The following is a 21,885-nucleotide window of genomic DNA, read 5'->3' as shown; positions in this document are numbered from 1 at the left end:
CAGTTAAAATTTAGCAGCTCCATTCCCGAATTTTAACACCGCTGTTTTCGGTGTCGGATGAGACGCCCACTGGATTCAGGCAGGAGCCTCATGCATACGTGCTAATCAGCTCCTGTAGGACCCTGATGATATTTTACCTGGGACCTGAGTGGGGAAGCCACCGTGCCTCTCCTACCAGGCTGAAGCATGAAGAGACCCTCCAGGTAAGTGAGAAAATTTCCTTTGTGGGGCCTGGAGGAGTGCTCCTCCTGAGATGATTGGCCTCCAACAACCACAACCACTCTTCCTTTGTGCCAGGTATGACTGCAGACACTGGAGAGTTTTCCCCCTGATCCCCATTGAATTCAGTTTTACTGAGGCTCCTTGGTGCTACACTCGGTCAAATGCTGCCTTGATGTCAAGGGCAGTCACTTTCACCTCACCACTGGAATTCAGCTCTTGTGTCCAGGTTTGGCTGTAATGGGGTCTAGAGACGAGTGGTCCTGGCAGAAGCCAAACTGAGCATCAGTGAGCAGGTGATTGGCGAGTAAGTGCTGCTTGATAGCATCATTAATGATTTCTTCCATCACTTTGCTGATGATTGGGAACTGGTTGATAGGACAGTAATTGCCTGGGTTACATTTGTCCTGCTTTTTGTGGATCAGACATGCTGGGCAATTTTCCACATTGTTGAGTAGATGCCAGTGTTGTAGCTGTACTGGAACAGCTTAGATAGCAGCACAGCTAGTTCTGGAGCACAGAACTTCAGCTGGGATGTTGTCAGGGCCCATCGCCTGTTCTGTGTCCAGTGTACTCAGCCATTTCTTGATGTCACATGGAGTGAATCGAATTGGTTGAAGACTGGCATCTGTGATGATGAGGACCTCAAAAGGAGGCCGAAAAGGATTATCCACTAGGCACTTCTGGCTGAAGATGGTTGCAAACGCTTTAGCCTTGTCTATTGCACACTCACATGGTGAGTTCTGCCATTGTCGAGGAAGGGGATGTTCAAGGAGCCTCCTGCTCCTGTTAGTTGCTTAATTGCCCACCACAGTTCACAACTGGATGTGAGAGTGTTGCAGAACTTTGACCTGATCCGTTGGTTGTGGGATTGCTTAGCTCTATCTATAGCATACTGTTTTTGCTGTTTAGCATGCATGTAGTCCTGTGTTGTAGCTTCACCAGATTGACACCTCATTTTCAGGTATGACAGATGCTGCTCCCGGCATGTTCTTCTACACCCCTCATAGAATGAGGGTTGGTCACCTAGCTTGATGGTGATGGAGGAGTGAGGGATATACCGGGGCAAGAGGTTACAGATTGTGGTGATGGCCCACCACGCCCAGGTTTGAGCTGCTAGATTTATTCTTAATCTATCCTATTTAGCACAGTGGTAGTGCCACATAACACGATGGAGGGTGTCCTCAGTGTGAAGACAAGACCTGGTCTCCGCAAGGACAGTGCAGTGATCACTCCTAGCAATGCTGTCATGGACAGACACATCTGCGACAGGTAGATTAGTGAGAACAAAGTCAAGTACATTATTCCCTTGAGTTGGTTCTCTCACCACTTGCTGCAAGCCCAGTCTGGCAGCTAAGTCCTTCGGGTCTCGGCCAGCTTGGTCAGTGGTGGTACTAGCAAGCCACTCTTGGTGATGGACATTGTTGCGACCCTCTGTGCTTCCTCCAAGAGGTGTTCCAGGTAATATGGCAATGAGATGATACCTTTAAACTGAATTCAAATGCTCAAACTAACATGACGGGATTTGAACTCAAACACTCTGGATTATTAGTTCAGGCCTCTGGATTACTCTGGATAACCACTGTACTACCATACAGGGTGAATATATATTTGCATGCAAAACAAGAAAAGAAAAGGTCAACAGATTAAGAATGTTAAATGTCAAAATACTTCAGACTTATTTCAAACCTTGGCAGTGATCGTCCATTTGTTCATAGCCTGTTCCACAAATAATCGTTTTCTGGCATCTAAAGGAACCAATTGTGTTAATACAGATTTCCCCAAATTTGCAGGTCTGGGACTCCATCAAACACTCATTAATATCTGCAGGAAAACATTACAAAGCATAACTGTCACAATGTTAAGATATTGACTTTCACATTTTCCACTTCTAAACTTACAAAGAAATCCATGAGAAAAAAATGTGGAATCCTCCATTCAAAAGTGTCTGGGTTTTGCTGAAATTATTAGTGTTATGTGCAAAATACTGAATCTACAAATCCCAAGTAAGAATTCTTTAAAAAATACTCTAAAGATGGAAATGTAATTATTCAAGAAAGAGTTAATACGAAGTATGAAGAAACTGGAAAATAGATAGGCCCTGAAATTCCTGGAGTTTCCCACCCGCCCTAGCCCTAAGCTCCGTGATCCCATCTCAAATCTCATGGAACAGTGTCATTTGCATGGCTGGTCTGAACTACTGCCACCTGAAAGCACACATCAGCATTGCCTACTCACAGAGTCTCTGTCTGAGACCTCGCAAGGCCCAAAAGGCTGAAATAAACAATTACCTTTTTGGAGTCTTTGTCTCAAAAAAGAGCCATTTTGCTTTTAGACTAGGTAAACAGGAGAATCTGGTGGGGAGTGGGGGGGGTTGGGTTTTTATGTCCGAGCTGTAAAATTGATATACTGTTTCCCACTGTATCAAATAATCTAATATTTGAGAGCAGGTAAAGCTGCATTGGTGATGGAGGAGCCAGAACTCATTTGTCTATCGTTTCAGACAGATACAGCAGCTGTATAAACAGCATAATGCACGAATGTTGTAAGCCTCTCTGCACATGCCCTGCAGCTCCTGGATGATTCACATACTATTGTTAGTTTCAAATGGAGTGTTCTGTAGTTCTAAATCAGTTTATGTGGCTACTTTTTAACACATCAGAATATTGAGCCAGTCTGATGTTGAACAATATCAGCCGGGCTAAATGGGCTGTTGAAGATAAGACCACAAATCAGGCTGTGCTTTAGAAACTAAGTGCAGCAGATTGTAAAAGATTTAGTCTATGTAGGGTTCCATTTCTGGTGCTACAACTCCATAAAAGTTATTTCCTACAGTAACTTTTTTGTACATATAAAATCCAAAGTAACTAGCTTTTATTTTAATTCTACTACATGCCTATTATGCGCGTACAAGCACATGCATTTGTTTCTGTGTATATGCACATGGAATATATGCTTAAGTAACTTACATATTAGATTCATTAAAAAAATAAGTTGAGGTGTACGTAGAAAAGGAATGAACACAATGTTGAAAAAAATCTAGTTAGTTGCAAATCTGAAGACCAGTCAGCAAGCAGCCATCTGGCACTAAAATCTATTCAGGCTGTTTACAGAGTGACTTCAGATAATACAGTGGTAATGAGCTCGAGAGTAGAGTGAGCCACAGAATTGTTTGTGGAGTTAAGTTGGAGCCCTAGTCTGAAAAAGAAAAGCAGAAAACAAAACTGAAAGACATTAAACTTGCATTCATTGGTTCTTTTGTCTTCAGCACAGATATTTAATTCTTATACAGTACTTTGTCAAACAAAGAAATGTTGGTACCATTTTTCCAGATGGCAGACAACGTATGTATAGTTCTGAGAAGGGCCTTCTGTTCTCTGGTAACAGCATGTCTAACGTAAGCTATGTAAAAGTCAGGTGCTGACAAATGCTAATAAGTTTGTGATGCTTAATTTACTTTTTTTTAAAAAAGACCTTGTGCTGGGAAGAAAGAAACCAATACTGCGAATTACTTCAAAGCATCACAGTACAAATAAAAGTTCAAGTATTTCTCATTCTGCAGCTGAAACAAACACAGAACTGCAATTTGAATTGCAACATAACTCACTTAGTACAATAAACATGTTTGTAATTTGCAATAATTGAACTTAGCTGTGTCAAAATCAAAATGCTACGGCAAATGAATCGCGTCTCAGTTTCTTTGGTAAAATGATTTTGCACTACTGCGGTAATACCAAGTTGATTAAAACCAGATGGGTGGTCAGAGTACTGTGGAAACATTTTTATTTCCATACGCGTGAGGTCACAACTTTTCGTCTATGTGGACTGGAACTGCTCTCATATTAGTAGGCTCTTAGCTCCCACAATTGAAATTCATTCACCCTCCCTTCCCCATCCCGCTGGCAGCCCAGATATAATGGGCCCGATGTCAGCAGGGCTGCGGGTTCTCGGCGGGGGGGGGGGCTATCGGGTGCGTGGGTAACGCGCCCGGTGAAATTAGTCTGCTTCCCGCGCGATCATAGCAGACAAAACACTAATTGGATCCACTTACCTACACCTCCGGGTTCCCCACTGCTGATCTGCGCGTCGGGCGGGCTGCGCATGCGCAGTACGATCTGTCAGCTGGAGGCACTCTATTTAAAGGGGCAGTCCTCCACTGACAGATGCTGCAACAAATAGCAAAAATTACAGCATGGAGCAGCCCAGGGGGAAGGCTGCTCCCAGTTTAATGATGCCTCACTCCAGGTATCAATACATGGGGTGAGGAGGAGGGGGAGGACAGAGATCTTCCTCCCGGTGTGCGGGAGGAAGCGGCCTGCCTCTGCCACCAAGAAGGCCTGGCTCGAGGTGGCAGAGGAGGTCACCTGCACCACCAACATATCGCCCACCTGCATACAGTGCAGGAGGCGCTCCAATGACCTCAGTAGGTCAGCCAAAGTGAGTACACTTACTCATTCCCCTACACTCCGTCTGCCACATCACTGCCCCCACCCCACATCTCCTTCAGCACTGCCAACACAACTCTGTCACATCACCCCTCATACCCACTCAAACCTCATCCTCATCTTACCTGCACTTACTCACCTCGCCAGTACTCATCCCGCCACTACCACTCAACCCAATCCTCATACAATCTCATGGCTCTATCTCATACTCACCCTCTCGTGCATCTCTTTCACAGTCAGCCTCACTCAACCTGCCACTACCTGTGCTGCAGCCACAGGGCATGCATCACATATGTGCAGTAGGCAGCGTAAGGCAAACGTGTCGTGAGCATGAAGGGGATGCACAAAGGTGTTTGAGGGTTTGTCATGGGTGTTACTTATATTGAATTTCTGAACAACTCACATTACATATTATATTGGCACCACTACTGCCATGTCTTCGTGAATCCTGTCTGGTTTGTGCAATAATGCCCGCTCCTGAGGATCACTATGAGGACCCACAACTGATGCCACCCATTGTGTCACTGCAGAGTGGGTGTAGGTGTATTTGCAGGGCTCTTTTGCGCAGACGACTGAGAGACATCGGCGATGTCCCCGGTTGCACCCTGGAAGGATGCGGAGGAGAAGTTGTTGAGGGCAGTGGTGACTTTGACAGCGACAGGTAAGAAGATGCTGCTCGGGCCAGCCGGGAGCAGCTCAGCATGAAAGAGGCTGCAGATGTCCACGACTACATGTCAAGTGACTCTGAGCCTCCGTGTGCACTGCTGCTCAGAGAGGTCCAGGAGGCTGAGCCTCGGTCTGTGGACCCTGTGGCGAGGGTAGTGCCCTGTGCGACGCATCTCTCTCTGCGGTAGCCCTCCCTCCTGCTGTACAGGTGGATGTGTCACAGCACTCTGTTGTGGAGCTCCACGTGTCAGAGGTGGACGGCGTGGATGGCAAGGCTGGTGATGCTGTTCGCCCTCCGAGGAGGTCATGACTGCAGCTACGGCGGCCCCCATCCGCAAGATGTACATCTGAGGGGGTCCGCAAGGTAGGTACATGTCTCCGGACCCCGGGGTAAGTGTGCAGGTTGGTGACTTTGACTGTCAGGAGGAGGGTGGTGGAGGCCAAACTTTGTCCCAAGTGACAGAGTGGCCTCCTGCAATGAGTGAGGGTCTCCCCCCCGACCTGTCAAATGGACCTTTGCAGCTGCCACAGGCTGACAGCTGCAACACGTCCATTTGACCTGGGAGTGTTTCCCCCAGTGTGGGAAACAGTCCCACTTTGTTCTAAAATCCCACATAGTCCCTTAATCAGGTCAGTTAATGACCTGAAATACCTAAATAAATACTGTCAAGTGGCAACCCGCTGGCTTTAATTGCCTGCGGGATTCCCACCAGCGGGGGCTGCACGCGCACGCCGGCGCGTCAGCGGGGAACCCGGAAGTGGGCGGGATCGAGACGGGATCCGGTACCGCTCCGGGATTCCCCGATTTTCGGGGCCCCCCCGCTGAGAACGCACCCGATAGCGGGTGGTAAAATCACCCCCAATGTTTTCCAGCATTGAGTAATGGCAACTAGTGTAATAGACAACTCTTCAACTCTGACACGAAAACCCCAAAAAATAAATCCATGTTTAAATTATCAGTTCATAGTATCATAGCAGGTACAGCACAGGAGGAGGCCATTCGGCCCATTGTGCCTGTGCCAGCTTTTTGAAAGAGATATCCAATTAGTCCCATTCCCTTGCTCTTTCCCCATAGTCCTGTAAATGTTTTCCCTTCAAGTATTTATCCAATTCCCTTTTGTAAGTTACTATTGAATCTGCAAACACCACCCTTCAGGCAGTGCATTCCAGATCATTACAATATGCCGTGTAAAATACTGTTTCCTCATGTGGCCTCTGGCTCTTTTACCAATCGCCTTAAATCTGTGCCCTCTGGTTACTGACCCTTCTTCCACTGGAAACAGTTTATCCCTATTTGCTGTTCAAAATGTTTATGATTTTGAACACCTCTATCAAATATCCCCTTAACCTCTTTGATCTGAGGAGAACAACCCCAGCTTCTCCAGTCTCTCCGCATAACTGAAGTCCCTCATGCCTGGTACCATTCTAGTAAATCTCTTCTGTACCCTCTAAGGCCTTGACATCCTTCCTAAAGGCTGGGGTCCAGAATTGAACACAATACTCCAGCTGAGGCCTAACCATTATTTTATAAAGGTTTAGCATAACTTCCTTGCCTTTGTACTCTTATGCCTCTATTAATTAAGCCCAGGATCCCATATGCTTTTTAACAGCCCTCTCAACTTGACCTGCCACCTTCAAAGATTTGTGTACATACACCCCCAGGTCTCTCTGTTCCTGCACCCTCTTTAATATTGTACCACTTAGTTTATATTGCCTCTCCTCATTCTTCCTACCAGAATGTATCACTTCACAGTTCTCTGCGTTAAATTTCATCTGCCATATGTCTGCCCATTTCACCAGTCTGTCTATTTCCTCCTGAAGTCTGTTACAATCCTCCACTTTGTTTACTACATTTTCAAGTTTCGTGTCATCTGCAAACTTTGAAATTATACTCTGTATACCCAAGTTCAGGTCATTAATATATATCAAAAAGAGCAGTGGTCCTGATACCGACCCCTGGGGAACACCACAGTAAACTTCCCTCCAGTCTAAAAAACAACCTTTCACCATTACTCTCTGCTTTCTGTCCCCTAGCCAATTTTGTATCCACGCTTCCACTGTCCTGTAATCCCACGGGCTTTAATTTTGCTAACAAGTCTATTATGTGGTACTTTATCAAATGCCTTTTGAAAGTCCATATACACAACATCAACTGCACTGCCCTCATCAACTCTCTCCATTCCTTCATCAAAGAACTCAAATTAGTCAAACACGATTTTCCTTTAACAAATCTGTGCTGACTTTCATTAATTAGTCCATACTTTTCCAAGTGCCAATTAATTTTGTCCTGGATTATTGTCTCTAAAAGTTTCCCCACCACCGACATTAGGCTGACTGGCCTGTAATTGTCGGGTTTATCCCTCTCCCTTTTTTTGAACAGGGGTGTAACATTTTCAATCCTCCAGTCCTCTGGCACCGTCCCCATATCTAAGGAAGATTGGAAGAGGCCAGAGCCTCCATAATTTCCACCCTTACTTCCCTTAGCAATCGAGGATGTATCCCATCTGGACCGGGTGATTTATCTACTTTGAGTACTGCCAATCTTTTAAGTACCTCCTTTTTATCTATTTTTATCCCATCCAATATCACTACTACCTCCTCCTTTACTGCTACAATGGCAGCATCCTCTTCTTTAGTGAAGACGGATGTGAAGTATTCATTTAGTACCACAGCCATGTCCTCTCCCTCCACAAGATCATCTTTTTTTTGTCTCCTTTTAGTTATTGTACAAACTAAAACCCACATATGGTGCTTCAATTCCATATCCAAGTTCTAATTGCATTTAATTCTTATTCAGTAATCTGGGAAGTAATGAAGCATTGGTGCTCATTCCCCATATGGCAGATATCTTAAGACTATTGTATATTTTTGAACACCAATCTGGTATTAATCAACCTGGTACTACAGCAAAATTGCAAATTCAATTTTACCAAAGTACTTGTGAAAGAATTCATCTTCTTAGCATTTTTATTTCAATGTGTAATCAATGCAAATTACAAATGTGTTTATTTTAATAAGCGAGTTATACTGCAATTCAATCTGTACACAACCAAATTGATAAGCATTGGCTTTATTACTGTACAGCTACTGCAGTAAATTTCAATAAGTTTATAATCAAATAAATGTAGATAAGGATTCATACAAATACCTTTACTTGCTGTTAAATTAACCCGTGTTTAGGATTAATCCAAACTTAGTGAATTTTCAAGTGAACAGCCAGTTAGCACTGAAAGAGTTGTGAGCCACCTCAGGTGTATTCAAAATATTCCTGATTGATTCAAATATAAAATGTGTGGTATTTTAAGAATTACTAAATTTGATTTGTTTAGCAATCTTTTTAAATAAGTTGTGTAACAAGAGTATTGAATGACTGACTATGATATGTTATATATTTTCACTTGTGAGGTGATCTTTACTCATTCACAATTTTATCAATTGTAAGTTGTTCAGTCAATTCATTCAGAGAAATGTTTATCATAACTCCATTAGAAGGAGAACATTGCAATGGGGATGGTGTGTCGGTATAATATTAGGCCATGTAAGCCAGTATCAGCAGCAGATATAATGTTAGGCCATATAAAGCATTATCCGGAGCAGGTATCATGTTAGACCATGTAAAGCATCATCAGGAGTAGGTATAATGTTAGGCCATGTAAAGCATTATCAGGAGTAGGTATAATGTTAGGCCATGTAAAGCATCATCAGGAGTAGGTATAATGTTAGGCCATGTAAACATCAGGAGTAGGCATAATGTTAGGCCATGTAAACCAACATCAGGAGTAGATATAATGTTAGGCCATGTAAAGCATTATCAGGAGTAGGTATAATGTTAGGCCATGTAAAGCATTATCAGGAGTAGGTATAATGTTAGGCCATGTAAACCAACATCAGGAGTAGGTATAATGTTAGGCCATGTAAAGCATTATCAGGAGTATGTATAATGTTAGGCCATGTAAAGCATTATCAGGAGTATGTATAATGTTAGGCCATGTAAACCAATATCAGGAGTAGGTATAATGTTAGACCATGTAAAGCATTATCAGGAGTAGATATAATAATAGGCCATGTAAACCAGTATCAGAAGCAGGTATAATGTTAGGGCATGTAAAGCATTATCCTGAATGAGCCTGAACCGTCTGAAGGTTTTGCCTTTGCATGAGAAGAGGCTATCAGAGCAAGAGCTAATTTTATACTGGGGCTGAATTAGTTTGGACCCCAGGAACGCCGTACCAATAAGCTGGCTCCCAGCAGTTTTACTGCTAAATTTGGCTCACTTAACCCAGCAGCAGACTTGTGGACCACAAAAACTGGATCTACGAGTCTGCCACAATGATCAAAGAGCAGAGTTTAGCAGTAGAAATAGCAACAGCTGACTCACAGACACCAACCTCGAGGAATCCAAACTTAAACAGCAACAGTATGAAAGTGGTTAAAAAGAATGCATGGAAAGCTTATCACAGCAGGATCTTCTGCATTGTTAATCTGCACATCGTAGGGGTTACCAGGCTGAGAATAGACAGGAGCAAAATACTGCGGATGCTGGAAATCTGAAATAAAAACAGAAAATGCTGGAAATATTCAGCAAGTCAGGCAGCATCTGTGGAGAAAGAAACAGTTAACGTTTCAGGTTGAAAACCTTTCGTCAGAACTTTAGTCAGGAACCCTGCCAAAACGGCATAAGTGGCCACTAAGGCTGATTCTCCAGGCTTTTCACTGATCCCCCGCCAAAGTTACGAACAGGAGATCGGGGCAACCCCGCAGAAATTCCGGACGGCTGTATCTTGATCAGATAAACCTGATTCCACATGGAACAGTAGGTACAGAATTTAATCCAGATAAGTAAATAAGCGGCAGACAACAGTTCATTTGAAGAATGTACAAGTGACAGGAGACTTCTGATCTTACCAACACATTTGTCGTTTGCATTTGGGACAAAGCCAGTCTCACAGATCGTTGCAGGGATACAATGGAATGATCCTTGGGTGTTCACACAGGACTCTCCTCTCGAACAGTTGTGTGTGTCCATTATGCATTCATTCACATCTATAATCAGTAAAATATAGCAGACAAATGTTTTTAAATTACAGTATAAATAATTACAAAGAAAAATATCTGCTGAGATGCAAAAGTACAAAACGTCTGTAAAGTATTTGTCCATAACATATAATCTGCCTTTGCAACCTCCAGCAAAACAAATGCAATGATTTTGATATCAAACTAACCAAAGATCTCATTATCTTTTATATTCTGCAGGATGTGAACATGCATTTACCTTCACATGAGATCTGATCTGTCATCAGTCTATAACCAGGGAAGCAGGAACAAATAATATCCCCTCTAACCTGTGCGCAGTAGTGCATGCATGGACTAGCATCTGTAAAAAAGAACATTCATTTTAACTCGAGGAAGAAAACATGAAGCATCCAAGTAAACTCCAACAGTCATCACAATTTCTTAAATGAAAACTTTCTTTTGTTAGGAGAGATGTATAACGTATCGCTGTATACTCTTACTGGAATTCAACTGTGCCTACCACACTAGACACTTCTGATAAGCAGCAATGTTTAATAATATGCGTGAGTTTATCAGGGCATTTGGAGATAGGTTGAATACGGTCAAGTTTCTTGACCCCCGATTTTAACTCTTGGTGCGAGTTCAGCTTGGGGGCGAAAGGTCAAGCTACGCCGGAGTAAGGCCCGAGCCAATTAAACTCTCAAGTCAATCTCCCGCCCAATCCCGGTGGGAATCAATACATGGCCAGCAGTCGGGAGTGGGATTTTGAGCAGCAGGTGGCTGCCGGCGGGGAGCCGCAGGAACCGTCCTTGGTAGTTGGAGGAAGGGGGGGGAAGATGGGGGCTGTGGAGATCCTAGGTTTCCTCGCGGGGCCCGGAGGAGCATTCCTGATCTGTTTGGCCCATAAGGAAACCATAAAAAAAGTAAAAATCTTACCTTCGCGGACCTCTTCTGAGCCTGTTTCTGCTGCTGCCATTTTCCTCTGATGAGCCTGGCATTGGTCATGGATTGTGCCATTGCATGTTAAAATTGCACAGGGTCCTATTTAAGTCAAAGGACCCCGACTTTTACTTAATTATGAGGCCCTCACTTGCTCAAAACATGCCAGTTCAAAGTGGCGGCAAGCATAAGTGTGCTACCAACATGGAGGGAGGACGTTACCTTTATTTTAACCCCCCGCACAGCCCTGTTCTCATCAGATGAAGCGGGGGGGGGGGCGGGGGGGAGGAAGGAGAGTCAAAATTAGCCCTTGGAAGTTCTTTGCTGGAATCTTCCACTTTCGCCTGCACTTCACGTTTGGTTTGAATCTTTCTCTAAGATTTGACTATCCTGATAACTATTTTTTTGATTGAATAACATAGGCAATAATAATCCTACATATTCATCCCAGTAACAGAATTTAGCAATTCCACAACCCAGAAAGTAAATGGTCAGGGCTGTTTCTTTCAGGTGGGGGGTGGGGGGAGAGATGAGGGCGGAAGAGTGCACTTATCAAAATAAAGTAATGAAAGTTACAGTGCTGGGAAACTCATTTTCATTATTACCTTTTGCAGCCTTAGTATGAAGCCCTGAAATGTTAAGCTCCATTACATCCACCATAACACACGTAACACCAGCATGACTTTCCTTATGCTCTCTATCCTATCCATTGCTAAATTTGAGGGAAGTTTTTTTTTAAACTGTAACAACTGAAATGATAGGGCACAAACTAACTTTATTTAGAATCTTTAACATTTTCATTAGACAAGAGACTTTCACCTATCTCTGGAGCTACATTGAACCCTAAGTTATAGAAGGAAAAAGACGATATTCCAATTTGCTGTGTTACCTAATTCCATAGCTTTCTATGACTAGTGAGAATCATTATGCTTCTTTTACAGCACCTCTGTTTAATATCTGTAACCCCTGCATAAATTTGAAATGCTAATAAATGAAACAAAAGCCACACCCATTAAGCTAGCTGTAACCCAATGGCCCAGAAAGTGCTGGAGCAGGGCATCTTGCAATGAGCATCATGAATTGGATTTTTTTTATTACTTCGCCCTTCAGATCAAATTATTTTTGCACCGCAAATTGCTGGAAGTGCGAGTTGATAACAAGGTCAACGGGACATCGGGGCCATTGGTCTATCTCCTTACCCAATGAAATTTAAGGGTAGAGAAAGAAGCAGAGCGAATGACGGAGAAGGAAGTATGGGGAATTAGAGTCAAATTAGATACTGAAAGAGAAATAAAGAGAAGGAAAGAAAGAGAGTGGATTAAGAGACAGAGAAAAAAAGAGACAGAAGGGAAAAAATTAAAACATTTAAAATTTTAAAAACCTCTAGGAACAATTTACTATCAGCAGGAGTGAGACCCAGCAGTTTCAGTTGTTCCCTTTCTGGGCCTCCAAGTTTGAGTTTTATGTCAGGACCAAAAATCAGGTCATTAACGGAGTCCTTATGACACAAAATACCAGCCCTAAATGTCTGCAATGAAATTCATTCGTATTTACAGCGCAAATCCAGTAATTTCTTGTCACTCATAGCGAGGTTGACAATGAGCTCCCATTTTTCCAAGGCTAATGGAAGAGTGGTGCAAATGGTCCAGCAATTTGTAGCATTTCGCAACTCACAGGATATCTCTTCCTCACCACAAATTGCTGGGGTTTTTACACATTAATAATGGCAGGCATTGTGTACTCGCCATTATTTTTCCAACAATTTCTGGGCCAATGTGATTCTAATATGTTCTTTTCTCTGCAAGTTTGCTTCCAAATGTAAATTTGAAGATATTGCTCTTGATATAAACATACCTCCGCAGCGATCCATTTTAACAGTTGTTAGAGTTTGTGATACTTGAGTGGTCTGTGCTTCCGCAAAACTGTTTTCTTCATCTTCATATTCTGTATCAAAGCACAGACACAAAGACAATGAAGTATCTATCATAACGTCTCACTTATACCACAAGTTTCAAACTTTTAAAAAATGTTCTATTTATGTCACATCAGCAACTTCAACAAGTAAAGTAATGTTTAAAAATACTATTTGTCTTTTGATCCATACACTAATTTTATTCATCACTCAGTAGTACAGATTTGGTACCACTATCATTAGGGGGGAATTTTAACTGGGAGCAGGATTCAGGGGGTGAGGCGAGCGCCAAACACGCCCGACCTCGGCAGCGAGATCCAGGCGATTTTAACTCCCAGGCCTCATCTGCATGCCGCCAGTTAGCTGCACTCCCGAAATGGGCTGGAAATGGTAGCTGGCCAATGGGCAGGCGCAGATGTTCAGGAGGCTGCCGGCCAGCACCAAATGAAGGCTCACTGTCAAGTAGGTAAGACACAGGGAGGGGGTATCAGGAGGGTCTCGCAAAGGGAAGGGGGGAGGCCAGGGCATGAGAGGCTTAAACTTCCCTTGTGCAGCCAAGAGGAACACGCCTGCTCCTCCTGGAACCACAAGGAAAGTAAAAAAAAAATTACCTTAAATGGCCACTTCTGGTCCCGGATCCATCACTCACTGTCTTCACCCATCAGGAAAGCCGCAGTGTCTTCCCCGCTTAGGCCAGAGTTGTAATTGCAGTCGGAGCTCAATGACGCCATCGGACCCCGACCTGCATATTTAAAGATGGACCCTGCTGACTCAGAAGAGCAGGCTACAATGGAAGATGGCGAGATCCAGGCAGGACATTGGCGGGTAAGTCACTCGGTTGTTTCTAACTGTCAATCCACCCATTTTCCACCACTCAGGTAGGGTTAAAATTGCCCCCATTAAGTCGGTTGAGGCCCTGCCTCAACTCATCTGCTGCTGAAACCCTCATCCATTTTTTTTTACCTCTAGACTTGACTATTCCAATGGTCTCCTGGCCGGCCTGTCATCTTCCACCTTCCATAAACTTGAGCTCATCCAAAACTCTTCTGCCTGCAACCTAACTCGTACCAAGTCCCGTTCATCCATCACCCGTGTGCTCGCTGACCTACATTGGCTCCCAGTCCGGGACCACCTCGATTTTAAAATTCTCATCATTGTTTTCAAATCCCTCCATGGCCTCGCTCCTCCCTATCTCTGTGACCTCCTCCAGCCCTACAACCCTCCAAGATCTCTGCACTCCTCCAATTCTTGCCCCTAGCGCAAGGATTGATTTTAATCGCTCTACCATTGGCAGCAATGCCTTCAGCTGCCTAGGCCTTAAGTTCTGAAATTCCCTCCCTAAACTTCTCCGACTCTACCTCTCCTCCTTTAAGATACTCCTTAAAACATACCTCTTTGACCAAGCTTTTGGTCACCTGCCCTTATGTGGCTCGGTGTTTGATAACACTCCTGTGAAGCTCCTTGAGACATTTTACTACGTTAAAGGCACTATATAAATGCGAGTTGCTATTGTTGTTGTTGGTTGTAAAAGTTGAAAATAGATTGGGATTTAGATTAAATGGGTCAAACTTAGATCTGTCAGCTTTCTCCCCCATTGCATCCAGTACATGAGTAGTAATCCAACATTCATTCAAGCCTGTCATGGGTAATATGAATGTCAAAGGTCTGCTATACAATACATATAACTAGACCACGAACAGGTTTCTAAAAAATGGTTGGAAATTGCATAGAAAATATAATTTGTTGTTTGACAGTTAGAGAACCTAGAATAATATCCCTTCATGGATAATTTCTTCTAGATGAGTAAGGATGGAAATTACAAAGCAGCTCAGGACCAAATTATGTAAGCTCTTATGGAGGTTGATGCACTTAGTGAATCAATGTGGGACTTCTGTACATAGTTAGTTTTCCCTGGGACCCTACTTAAAATAAATAATTACCTCTTCATAAAATATTTCAGGTATTACATTTATGCTTTAAGTCATAAATATGTGATAATTCTCCTGAGGCAAATATTTTTTCTCCCATCTCTCACTCAGTGCATCTAATAAAGAATAGCAGATGAGACAAGAAAAGACTCTCCAGCCTCCAAACACATTGCAATTGCATCAGTGTTGATATATCAAGTTCCCACACTTGCTATTCTTGTGACTCTTTTGAAAAAGCTTACTAAGTTATCATAGAATCATACAGCACAGAAAGAGACCACTTGGACCATCGTACCTGTGCCAGCTCTTTGAAAGAGCTATCCAATTAGTCCCACTCCCCTGCTATAGAATCATAGAAATTAGTGCCAAATTTAGAGCAGCATCGTGACATGGCCTCAAGCCAGCTGGGAAAACTTCCTTAAAATATTTTACTTGTCAGCCATTGCCTTTTGAGAGAGGGGACTTTTAATTTATCTTTCTGGTTGCATTTAAACCCAGGACACAGAGAAGGAAGAGCAGAATGACATTGTGCTGACATAGCAAGATCTTCTCTTTGCAATGTGTGCTGATGTGTTAGGGCTATTAACTCCATGTGGGCATCCTCAATCTGTTTCCCACTGGACATGCATTCACAACAAAAATCTGCCTTTACAATTCATATGCAATCCAGTCACTAGCAAAGGGGAGATATTTGAGATAGCACAGCACTCTCTTGGCATTATCATTTATTCAGCCTTATGTAAAGTACGAAAAAAAAAGGTATTTCCTTAACAAAAGTCAATAATTGTTAACATCTGTTTGGCTATGATACAAATCTAGTCAGCATGCACTTTCGCATATTCTAAAACTTGGAGTGGGTTAACAAGCAAAATTGTGCAAACTTTTATTAAAAATGTACAGCAAGGCCTTGATTTTCTGAGATGTACCCCTCGAGTTTTGGGAAAGCAGGGGCAGGAAATGGGGTTTGCAGAATCTCCACCCACTTTTTCCTCTGCCCAGTTTTCTGATGTCAATTCCGCCCAGTGACAGAAGTGCCTGCCAGAAAGTATTAACACAATGATGTTATACATCTCATTTTCTGTCATTACCATCTCAATAACACTGATTTAAATAACACCCATTTAAAAGAGACGTTCAGCTTTGCTGGACAGTGACGAAAAGATAGAAGTTGATTTAAAGGACCCAGGTACTTTTGGAAGAGTCATAAAAAGCTTATTTCTCAGCCGATTTTCATTTTTATTGTTTTGTCTTCCCCGTCCCTCTGCCCCATCCCCTTCCCGCCCGGATTCTACAGAGGTCACAATGGATTTCCCATTAGGAATACCCCTGTATCTTGCTTTTTTGGTGGAAGAAAGGGAGCAATGGAGGGAGAAAAGGTTTGTCAGGCAGTAGAGGAGGCACATGAGACCCATGCTCCAGTAGCCCCACATCAGAATATATAGATCAAGGCACACTTAGCTCAACTTGACACAGGGACAGTGCTTGTGGAGTCTGTACTTCACAAAGGAAGCCACCAGGAGTTATGCCACATGCTTCAATGTGATCTATAGCTCATCCCCACCACACGCACCTGACAGCACTCCTATAATGAGGTCCTTTGTCCAACTAAGTATCAGCTATGCACAGGTATAAAAACAAATTATGGATGAATTGTTTGCTAGAACAAGCTAGGTCATTTACTTCCCAATGGACAACCGAAAGCAACATGACAGAATGGTAAAATTTCAAAAATGGCAGGATTCTCCAAGATGCAAGGAATCATAGATCGCACCCACATGGCCAGACATGCCCTCTTCATCAACGCCATCACCTGATTATAGAGTGCCACCAAAGACATCAGAGCACCCAACTGGAATAGAGAAGGCTTGGTAAGATCATTAAGCTTCTTGGGGCACTGAGCTGCAGTGTACTCTGACGTACTGCTGCCATTCACTGCCCTTGCCACCTCCTGTCACTACTATTGTGCTGTTCTCCTTTGGGGTCCTGTTTCTCTCCAATCCAAGTAGTGCAGCCCTTCTCTGCCTAACTTCATGAAGTATGTCCACCGCTTCCTTGCCAAATTAGGAGGTTCTAAGCCCTCCTGCAGACCTTACAAACTTTCCTCAGGTAAGTAAATTGAAGTTGTGCTGCCAAAACAATTTAAGCTAATACAGGACTTAAAATTCAGCAGCAGCTTAAAGGGGCCACTTCAGCAAAATCAAGTTGATCTTGGAAAATGTGCTTGGGTCAGCCCACTCGATTTCCAGCCGGTGTGAATTGCACTCTGCCAATATTCGGCTCCAATCAGAAAGTCCACAGTCAAGTGTCTAACTTGTATTAAGTCAACTGATCAGCTATGTAAAAAATTAAATGCATTGGCAAGAATAGCAAAACCTGACTCATGTTATCATAAGATTTTCCCATGCAATGCGCACTCTTTAATATAGCTGAGGGCTTGGATTCTAATGGCAGAAGCAGGTAATTTTGAGAACAGTAAATGTAGATTCCTCTCACCTGACTTGCAGGTGCGTCCATCTGGTTGCAGTGTATATCCTGGGAAACAGGTGCACTCATAGGATGCCAATGTTTTGATACAGAAATGCTGGCACAATTGTCCGGGATACAATGAACATTCATCTGTGTCACCATCAGTTATAAAGTTAAACGTGGCCTCTTCTTCACTCACAGAATGAGCTTCTTTAGGACTTTCTGTTTCTAAAACTTAAAGGAAAAGAAAAAACAAATTATTTAGTTCGCAAACCCCAACTTGAAAATCACTTAAAACTCATTCATCTCTGGAAATGCCCAAAACATTTATTCTAATGTGTAGCTAGTGGTGAGATAATCTGGAGATTAAACCTTTTTTGAAAACGTGCAGGACATCATCAAATTCAAAAAGGGCGGACAAGGTAAATCAAGAAATAGTGATTAGGTGACACCAAGCTTGGGTTTTAAAAGCCCTGAAGATTATAGAAGGAAGAAAGATTTCACATGATATTAGTTTCATAGTTTTGGAGTTCTGGAAAAGAGTGAGTTGGATTTTTGAGATGAATCTTGATTTCAACAAAGTGCGAATGAAGGGAAGAGGAAGAATACGTAGGTCAGTGCACTTGGAATAGAAAGAGCAACAGGAAAGTTCAGAGCAGCACTAATTGCAGTTATTTTGATACAACTGAGCAAGACAAGAAAGGTTACGACAGAATTACAGGTCACAATATGGGGTACAATGCTTGATGTGACAGGCTTGGAGCTGGCCACTACACCACTAGGGGAGACCTGCAAAGAGGTTGATGACAAACTCAAAAATTGAGTTTTAAACACCATTGGGGTGATTTTAAGAGGCAATTGTGGATGCGTTGGGGGCTCTGAAAATCACGGAAATCCCAATCGGGTTCGGGAGTCGGTTCCAACCTGCCTACTTCCAAGTTTCCCAGGGACCCACCTCTGTGTGCACGTGGACAACCCGAAAATGGAAGTCCCGCCGGCAATTAAAGCCGGCGGAGTGACAGTTAAAGAGCCAAATGTACCTCGTTGAGGTACTTAAGGCACTTTACCTGTGACAGATGAAGTAATCAGAACGATTTTTAACTTACCTGGGCAGCTTGCCCACCACTTCTGATTCATGCCAAGGGCCGGATCAGGGAACAAGAAATTAAATAAACTAAATTAAAAAACCATAGACGGAAGTGAAAACACAAAATGAACCAACCTTTGCAACCTGCTCCGATGCCCGATGTCTCCTGCTCCGATGTCCCCCCTTCACCCCTTCAATGTCCTCCTGATGACCCACACTTCACCCCCTCCCCGATGTCCTCCCAATCTTCCCCCTCCCCCCCGATCTTCCCCTCTCCCCCCCTCGATTGTCTCCTCTCCCCCTCCCCCGGTCTTCCAGTCCAGCGACGGATCTTCTACCCTTCCCCCCCACCCCCCTGGTCTTCCAGTCCAGCACTGGATGACGTCTGGCTCTCTCTCCTTCTCGCCCAACCTTGCGTTGCAGCTCCTGACGGCAGCCAGCCTGTCAATCAGGCAGGCTGCCAGGCACGAAACCCAGAGAGGACGTTAATCATCAGCAATCAACATGCGATCACGGTAAGTTTTGTTCATGCGGGTTTACCACACGCACCTTCACCACCCCACCCCCCCCACCAATGCAAAATTGAGCCCTATGTGGGAAACATATTGGCCCAGATTTTGCTATGGCAGGGTATCTAACATCATCTGCCTTTAGTTGGATTTGCCCTTGCAGGTTTTTAAATTTTTATGCATGGCAAGTTGCTGAAAGTGCAAGCTGGTATCAGGGGAGCGAGAGAAACAGGGCAAGCAACTGTGTATCTCCTTAACCAATCAGATTGGAGGAATGTGAAATTAACCATGCATGAACAGAGAAGGGAGTGTTGATTAGAGAGGGTGAATTCAATGTCAAATCAAGTACAGAAAGAGAAATAGAGAGAGGGAAGAAAGATTGGATTAAGAGAGAGAGAAAAAAAGAGACAGAAAGGAAAAGTAAAAAAAATAAAATTTAAAATTTTACATATTTTTAAATCTCCAACAACAATTAAAACCTGAAGGAATGAGATTCCACACATGTAATAGTTATTTTTCAATGTCAGAGAGGTTGATTTGCAGTAATTAACACTTAGCACAACGTTAAAAGAATCTCTGACAGCTAAAAAGCTCCCTTTGTCTGAATCCAGGCTTCATTAAATAGGTGCGGACCTTAAATGGCTCCAAGACAGGCTCCTTGAGTCACTTCAGCCCAGTCCTAACTTTCCGTGGCAAGTATAGTTCGTGTCTACCATGCAAATACAGCAACTTCATGCCATTCAATGCATTTCAATGGTGAGGCAGAGAGCGAGATGTCGTTTTTGCAAAGCTAACGGCGGAGCGGAGCAACTCGGACAGCAAATTTTGGGTATTTTAGTTTAAGCGCGCATCTGTCCCTCACCTGAAGTTGCTGTACTATTTGCACATAAATAATGGCGAGCGCCATTAGCCTCACTGCTATTTTGACAGCAAAATCTGGCCCCTTAAAAATGAGGCAAACAAAACTGCTGCCAGAGTTGCTTGAGATACTCTGTGAAACTCATGACGCAATGCCTCATGGTGACCAGAACGTGCAACTACATCATAACAGGTAACAGTTTACATAGGAAATTACCGTTATAAATGTTTAGATAAAAGTGTTACCAAAAATCGTGACAACAGGAAACGCATACATATGTATGTGTCTGTGTATATAACCAAAATTATACTATTTAACTACAAATTTATTTCTTTTTCTGATCAAGTGGCATGAAATGATACACTTTCTGTTTTGAGCACTCAATGTCAGCATCAAGCATTTCCTGATCAATTATAAAGCTGTTAGCTGCAGAATAAAGCATTCTGCAGTGGCTGCAGTGTGTATCATCTACAAGGTGCACTGCAGCAACTCACCAAGGCTTTTTCAACAGCACCTCCCAAACCCGCGACCTCTACCACCGAGAAGGACAAGGGCAGTAGGAACATATGGGAACACCACCACCTGCATGTTCCCCTCCAAGTCACACACCACTCTGACTTGGGAAAATATCGCCGTTCCTTCATCTCCCTAAATCCACTCCCTGCCTCTTAACTGCAAGCTGGCAGGTGGCCAAGGGCCTCCCTATCTTACCCTGCTGACAGCCACTCTTTGCTTTCAGGTTGGAAGTGGACTGGTGGCATTTAAATGAGGCCCGAGTGTTAAAATATCCTGGGCCTGAAACTTACGCCAACGAGTGCATTTCACACTCACCCTGACCTCCCAACCCCAACGTCCCAAAATCCACTCGGGTTTAAAATCAAACCCCCGGATTGAGACTACTCAAAGCCACTTTATGCAGCAACCTTACAGATGGAAGACATAGGAGACTTTTATTCCATCAGTCTATGCTGGAATAGATTCCAGAGTCAAAGGACAGTGTCTAACCTACTGCACCACTCAGTCTCTTCTCCCTCCATCCCCAGCCCCAACAACGTTTAATCTGGCCAGCCGAGTTACATCCCCAAGTTCACATCATGAAATCCTGCATGAAGTCATACCTAGCACAAAGGAAGATGGTAGTGGTTGTTGGAGGCCAATCATCTCAGCCCCACGACATTGCTTCAAGAGTTCCTCAGGGCAGTGTCCTAGGCCCAACTATCTTCAGCTGCTTCATCAATGACCTTCCCTCCATCATAAGGTCAGAAATGGGGATGTTCACTGATGATTGCACAGTGTTCAGTTCCATTCGCAACCCCTCAGATAATGAAGCAGTCCGTGCCTGAATGCAGCAAGACCTGGACAACATCCAGGCTTGGGCTGACAAGTGGCAAGTAACATTCGCGCCAGACAAGTGCTAGGCAATGACCATCGCCAACAAGAGAGAATCTAACCACCTCCCCTTGACATTCAACGGCATTACCATCACCGAAACCCCCACCATCAACATCCTGGGGGTCACCATTGACCAGAAACTTAACTGGACCAGCCATATAAATACTGTGGCTACAAGAGCAGGTCAGAGGCTGGGTATTCTGCGGCGAGTGACTCACCTCCTGACTCCCCAAAGCCTTTCCACCATCTACAAGGCACAAGTCAGGAGTATGGTGGAATACTCTCCACTTGCCTGGATGAGTGCAGCTCCAAAAACACTCAAGAAGCTTGACACCGTCCAGGACAAAGCAGCCCGTTTGATTGGCACCCCATCCATCACCCTAAACATTCACTCCCTTCACCACCGGCGCACAGTGGCTGCGGTGTGTACCACCCACAGGATGCACTGTA

The 21,885-nt window shown here is 43.7% G+C and overlaps 1 protein-coding gene across 3 annotated transcripts in view; it reads right to left on the bottom strand.

Annotated features, from left to right (window-relative positions):
- fbln2 (fibulin 2) overlaps nt 1–21,885 on the bottom strand; it is a 144,222-nt gene that overhangs the window by 29,950 nt on the left and 92,387 nt on the right. For all 3 annotated transcript variants that reach the window (XM_067998699.1, XM_067998700.1, XM_067998698.1), the window contains exons 8-12: nt 17,616–17,822; nt 13,137–13,226; nt 10,603–10,704; nt 10,236–10,373; nt 1,909–2,043 (exon numbers count right to left, since the gene is read on the bottom strand). In XM_067998699.1, coding sequence (XP_067854800.1) covers nt 1,909–2,043; nt 10,236–10,373; nt 10,603–10,704; nt 13,137–13,226; nt 17,616–17,822 — 672 coding nt within the window. The remainder of the gene's footprint in view (nt 1–1,908; nt 2,044–10,235; nt 10,374–10,602; nt 10,705–13,136; nt 13,227–17,615; nt 17,823–21,885) is intronic.

This window comes from Heptranchias perlo, chromosome 17, assembly GCF_035084215.1.
Source record: "Heptranchias perlo isolate sHepPer1 chromosome 17, sHepPer1.hap1, whole genome shotgun sequence".
NCBI lineage: Eukaryota > Metazoa > Chordata > Chondrichthyes > Hexanchiformes > Hexanchidae > Heptranchias > Heptranchias perlo.
This window is presented reverse-complemented; position numbering and strand designations above follow the sequence as displayed.